This window comes from Hibiscus syriacus, unplaced genomic scaffold (assembly GCF_006381635.1).
Source record: "Hibiscus syriacus cultivar Baekdansim isolate YM2019G1 unplaced genomic scaffold, ASM638163v2 tig00116997_pilon, whole genome shotgun sequence".
In the NCBI taxonomy this organism is placed as follows: Eukaryota; Viridiplantae; Streptophyta; class Magnoliopsida; order Malvales; family Malvaceae; genus Hibiscus; species Hibiscus syriacus.
Window position 1 is genome coordinate 2,719,931 of NW_024063513.1, and position 6,005 is coordinate 2,725,935.

The 6,005-nt window shown below is 33.2% G+C and overlaps 1 protein-coding gene across 1 annotated transcript; it reads right to left on the bottom strand.

The window, feature by feature from the left end:
* Positions 1 to 3,182: 3,182 nt before the first annotated feature.
* Positions 3,183 to 5,303, bottom strand: LOC120193889 (L-ascorbate peroxidase, cytosolic). Its single transcript, XM_039196312.1, has 10 exons — positions 5,121 to 5,303; positions 4,899 to 5,022; positions 4,628 to 4,802; positions 4,458 to 4,523; positions 4,083 to 4,131; positions 3,904 to 3,989; positions 3,722 to 3,801; positions 3,515 to 3,617; positions 3,348 to 3,406; positions 3,183 to 3,242 (listed from the first exon to the last, which is right to left on the bottom strand). Exons 2-10 carry the CDS (start codon positions 5,015 to 5,017, stop codon positions 3,227 to 3,229), a joined length of 753 nt encoding a protein of 250 aa, XP_039052243.1. The 5' UTR covers positions 5,018 to 5,022; positions 5,121 to 5,303; the 3' UTR covers positions 3,183 to 3,226.
* Between the last annotated feature and the right edge of the window lie 702 nt (positions 5,304 to 6,005).

A 6,005-nucleotide genomic window follows, 5' to 3' on the forward strand; every position in this document is an offset into this window, starting at 1 on the left:
AATGTTTTATGATAATTCATTTTTAAAAATATTTTATTAATGAAAAATATAGGCTCAAAATCATTATGAAATAATAATTTAGATATTTATTTTGATTAAAAGATATAGATAAGTAAAACAACAACAACAAAACACATAATTAGGGAGCTAATTTTAATTTTAAGCTAACATATTTGAAACAAATTGGATAGTACCATCTATATTTTAAATGAATGTTAACTTTGTAATTTCATTCAAATAGAGCCTTTCAACCTTACAATTCCAGCTTTTGGATTTAAGCTGAAAATCTCGTGTGCAAGTAAAATTTTATTTGTTTAAATAAATATCTCTTAATAGTCAAAGGCAATTGCAAACAGTGCCATTTCAAACGAAAGAAATAAAATGTTTTCTTCCAGCGATTCGAAAGTTGGAAAAATCAGGGAGTACAAAACCTCTCTCTGGACTTTTCAAGCTAATTCAAAATTAGAAGCCATAGAAGAACGAGAGAGATAATTGAAAGCTAAACATGTACATTTATAGTTATTAAATTTATCAAAAACAATAGAATATTATGTTGTAAATCAATATATAATAAATATGTATTCAATTTTGACTAAAAAAGATATATAATTATACGTGATCATATCATTGAGTAATACTTACAATGCTCCTCAGATTGGAGCCAATGATTTGGTGCAGAGTTTAAGAGTTGAGAGAATTAGGAGGATGGAAAACGCGCGAGGAACTGAGCGACTCGTTTGACATAGGGATGAGATTGTAGCCGCCTCTAGATCTACGGTTGAAATTCGACGGAGTAATCATGCGGAATTTTTTGTAAAACCTTCTGATTGAGTCCGCTGAAATTTTATTTTTAATTTTAAATACGTACGTGTATGTAGGAATAATTTGGATTTGATATATTTTGAAAAAGAAATATAAGTTTCTATAGCTATTATTGATATTAACTTTTTTTAACACATAATCAAAGTTGTTCATACAATGGATATATAATTGAAAACATAAAGAATCTGGAATTTTTCACTGCATCATGTAAGAATGAGAACATCCATTGAAAACTCAAAACACTCAAGCCGTCAGTCTAGAAGAACTCTGTAAACAAATCAGATGGTCAACCTTTACGTTTCTGGTTATCAGTGGAAAGGAAGAAATTTGAAAACGGTTTATTGACATCAAAGAATACACGAAAGTGTTCCAGAGTGGGGGTCTAAATTAGACGTGTATCACAAAACAAAAATAATCACTAGCTGCTATACGGTCATAATGGGTAAGTGTCGTTGTTTGCCGTACAAGGAGTACAGAAGAGATGAATAAGTTGAAAACTACCGGAGGAAAACAATATGATGGACAGGGTAACGAATAGAAGGCTTTGAGTAATAACATTAAGAAGCATGTGAAAAATACAAAAGGAGAGCTATCTTCAGTAGGAACTGAATAAGTCAAAAACTATAAGTCATGGAAACTAAAACCCAAACCTTATCTGACCGATGGATCTCATCCATTGTAATGTAAACTAAAGCATCATTACCAGCCCATTGAACATCTGATGTTGCCCCTACGAAAAAAGAGCGAAGGATAACACGGTTAGTTTTTATTTCTGCGAGAGGAGGAGAGGAAGAAGAAGAAGATGGGGATTAACGGGAGTTAAGTATCACGTCAACAAAAACACATGAGGTAATGGCAGGACCTTATTGAAAAACGAACTAAAAGTTCGTTACTATATTACAAGTTTCAAAAGTTGGATGACCAAAATGCAAGCACCCTAAAAGCTGAGAGCTATTTATATACTTTGCCTGAAAATTAATATTTGTTTGCCCTAACGGAGTAGTAATTGATAATGACAAGTATATTTTATATTAGTTAAATATATATATTTAAAATGTTTAAATAGGAAATGTTTAAGTTTATTCTTATTAAGCTGTTAAATACAGTTTATACGTGTGTTATCAATATTTGATTTGATTTATATTCACACATACATTTGATAAGTATCATGTTTCTTTGTGGGTATTCCGTCATTTGCATCAGATATTTTTCAGACCAATTCAAAATTTTCAAATAACAAAATTAGTTTTTAAATGATTTGTTCGAAATTTTATGAAGTGATATTATTTCTTTTATGGTTATGTCCCAACGTTACTCCTGTAAAAGACAACCCTATCTTTACACACTGCATCTTCCTCTATTTCTATTTTTTTCTTTGTTCTTTCGGTTATTTTGACTTTTCAAAAATTTATTTTTTTAAAAAAGTAATTCATATTTTTTTTTGGTATAACAGTCTATATCTGAATTATTAATCGACCAATTGAGATCGACTACGGCAAAGGTGGGTGTATCCTTCCAACCCAATTTATTTTATTCGCACCCGTCAGGATTTAAATCTCTAACCGATATTGTTATCTTCCCACTATACCATAATTCTTATTTTTTATATTGATGTATAAATTTAATTTGTCTTTTAATTTATTTATCTATTATCTAATCGATGCAAGAATGTTCATTTTACAATAGTATATTTACCAACACTGCATACTTTACATTTTGTTCAAATTCAAACTAATACAAACGGTCAGATTCAAAATAATACAAACAGTTACTAGTATTTGTATTACTTCTTGATCACGCCTTCTTGCCTTAATTGTAAATGAAACAAACCCATTTCCCAAAATTTTATACCGTCATGCCAAAAGAATATAGGGTCCTCTAATAGATGCGAGAAAAGGGCCCCATCAAAGTTAACGTCAAGCTCTGGAGTTATTATCCCAAAAGGCCCAATCCTAATATTGGAAGTGCAATCGGGGACTAAATATTTGCAAAGCAAGGTCAAACCAACTGCCATAAACTATGAATGGGAAATGCAAATGATTAACAGAGTTTCTTTAAAGTAGAGCATTCAAACATAAAAGATGACAGGCAGAGCGGAATTATCAAGAAGGAAGAGAATCTGTAACAGCATGCTGAGATATCACGAAGCTACAGTGCAGTATCGAATCATACATCAGCATTATCCAACAAGAAGTCGAAATTAAAAAGTGAAATGAGTGCGCCAATTGCTAGAAATTGTATATTATTTATCGAGCCATATATCTCCACAATGTTCAACAAAATACAAATACCAAGAGTTTTCAAGCAACAACTGCCTATTCACTAACTTCTTTCAGATCACAAAACCCAATACATTGCGGGGAGGCAAATGTTGTTGGCTTCATCCTATTCCACAACCACAAGCTTATGCATCAGCAAATCTGCAAAATGAAAATGAAACCATCAGTAAAGAGAGGGAGAAAAAAAAGGCGTGTGAAACCATGCATAAAATCATTCAAATAACAAGAAATTAAAGCGAAGGTTACCCTAGCTCAGAGAGCTTCAAGTGAGCTTCAGCATAGTCAGTAAAGAAGGCATCCTCATCCTGCAAATAGGGAAAATCCATCAAAATAAATAAACAAAATTGAGCTTCTCAACGACAGATTGTATGAAACTATTGAGCCATTGATAATGAAGGGAAGTGTTGGCATACGGCGGCATATTTATCAACCAATGGACGGAAAACTGGGTCAGACAAGAGAACTTTGTCAGTTGGCAACTGCAGAAGGCCTTCCTTCTCTCCTGACAAGAGCTCCCTGAAAAATATAACCAGATTAGCATCAACTCAACATATTATTATTAGCATCGATAAAGGGAAAATGAATTACTCAAAAGAAAGAAAGAAAAAAAAGAATCTCACTTGAAGTAAGAGTTGTCAAAGATGAGAGGGTTAGCAGTCCATGGTCCCTCAAATCCAGACCTCTCCTTGTGGCACCGTCCCTATATCAAAAACAAAGAAGCGTATACATCATTAAAAGGATGCACACGAATAACATTTCAAACTAAAAGGAAACATGGGAATTTGAAGTTTTTTTAACAGACCAGGGTGTGACCACCAGAAAGTGCAACAATATCCTGGTCGCTGAGACCCATTTGAGCACCAAAGACCTGCCTCAAGTGATCAGCTCCTGCAAGATATTAGCCACAAGATTAAATCAAGATAATCGTCAAAATCAAAGACGTCAAACAAAGAAATTCCAGAATAAACTGTACACACTAACCCTTGGTAGCATCAGGAAGACGGCCCTCAGGTGGTGGGTGAGGCTTGTCCTGGAATTTGGTCGTAAAAAACTTATAAGTAAATTGAGTAATAGTATTGATTGCTTCAAGAAATAAAATTTGCTACATTTGCTAAAAACATCACAAACAAACTATTGTTTTTATACATCTAATCGTTATAAAAAGTTAAAAGCGATCTAGTAGTACACCATATATAGAGGCAAAATAGACATTACTCTGTTGAATAATATTTCCTTGAATTTACATTCAAGAATCAAGTCAGAAACCATGATCCAAACCGATAACATCCAAAATTGAATTAACATTTCAAAAAAAAAACTGTTGCAGAAATGAGGGCATAGTTTAAGTTGGCTAACCTCTCTTCCAGGATGGAAGGGAATTTCAGGCCCACCGGTAATCTCAACGGCGACAACACCAGCAAGCTGCAAGTTATCCAAACAAGCAACGAAAAAAACAGTCAATATCAGTTAAATAAAAAATAAAACAAAAAATCAGAAAGAAAAGACAGATCAATTCAAACTAAAACCTGATAGAAGTCAGCGTAGGAAAGGATGGGGAACTGCTCTTTGATCGGCTCGAGAAGTCTGACGGCGATATCAAGGCCGTTGTTAGCACCGTGTGCAAGCTCAGCAGGCTGCTTCATGGTTCCGAATGGACCTCCGGTCTTGGTCTTAACATCGAAAGTCCCAGCTGAGTGCCACCTGCAATCCACGATCACCGTCCGATCCATCAATATCATCATTCTCACGTCCAAAACTGTAGATCAGACGACCAAATAAAAAAGAGGAGAAGCTTACGCCAGACGGAGCATGAGCGGAGCACAGTTCTTCTCAGCGATTAGACCTCTGAGCTTCCTCTTAGCCTTTTCAACTGCCTTCTGGTATTCCTCGCTCACAGTTGGGTAACACTTCGTCATTTTCTGTTTTTTAACGAAAACAAAATCATATTAACAAAATAATAAAATTCAAATCAAACCAAAAAATCCCAAACTTCAGATCAGAACTCAAATCGGGAATAACCTTTTCGTGAAGTAACCGAGAGTGTAATGAATTGAATAAAAAAAACCCTAAAACAACGTAATGGACACGAGCTGAGCACAAGCACACTTACATGGGAGGGGGAAGATATAAAGGAGAGTGGAGAGGGGGAAGGTTCTAGTAGATTATTATCAGCCGTTTGATTGGGTTATGATCCTGTGGTTGGTGTTTGTTTTAGGAGTTGACGACTTTGATTATCTTTTAAAATTCACGATGTGCAGCTGTGCCTGTGCTTGTGAGATAGGTGGCTGATTAAAAGCAAATAATTTTGCTTGTTTATTCTTATTTTGGAGAAAATAAATAATAGTCAAAATATTTTCCGAACGCCGGGGTGAGAAAAATAACATGCGGTATTTTGAAATGACAGATGTGTCCCTATAATAATAATAATAAGATAGCATTTAATTTGCTGCGTTGGGAAACACATAAGCTCTCCTTAAATGAGTCATCGCCTTCGTATTTTTTCCACGGTATTTCGTTATTCCATTTCCAACATTAAAGTTTCATTTTATCAAAATCTGTGTTTTTTTATATAAATATTAGACACAATGAGAAAATATTAATGTATTTTTAAAAATTTATTTTTAAATTTATAAATATATTAGTAAAAATAATTGTAGAATTTTTTATTAATTATATAATAAATACGAAAATTGATTTATTTATTAAAAAACAATGGATATATTTACTACTGATAAATGATTTTTTTAGTAGACATAGTTTAATAGTGTCATTTAACACTTAACATCTATTGCGTGGACAATTATTACCAACAATTTATATTTAATTAGAATGAGAAAATTCAGTATTCTCCTAATAACTATTACTATTATTTACTAATATTATAACATTTTTATTTACGTTTTT

What these genes read in the sequence shown, in the direction of transcription:
- LOC120193889 (XM_039196312.1), bottom strand. Translation starts at nt 5,017, where the DNA reads ATGACGAAGTGTTACCCAACTGTGAGCGAGGAATACCAGAAGGCAGTT. An exon ending in CCGCTCATGCTCCGTCTGGC is followed by an intron (nt 4,803 to 4,898) that starts GTAAGCTTCTCC and finishes CGTGGATTGCAG; the next exon opens with GTGGCACTCAGCTGGGACTT. An exon ending in CCTTCCATCCTGGAAGAGAG is followed by an intron (nt 4,132 to 4,457) that starts GTTAGCCAACTT and finishes ACCAAATTCCAG; the next exon opens with GACAAGCCTCACCCACCACC.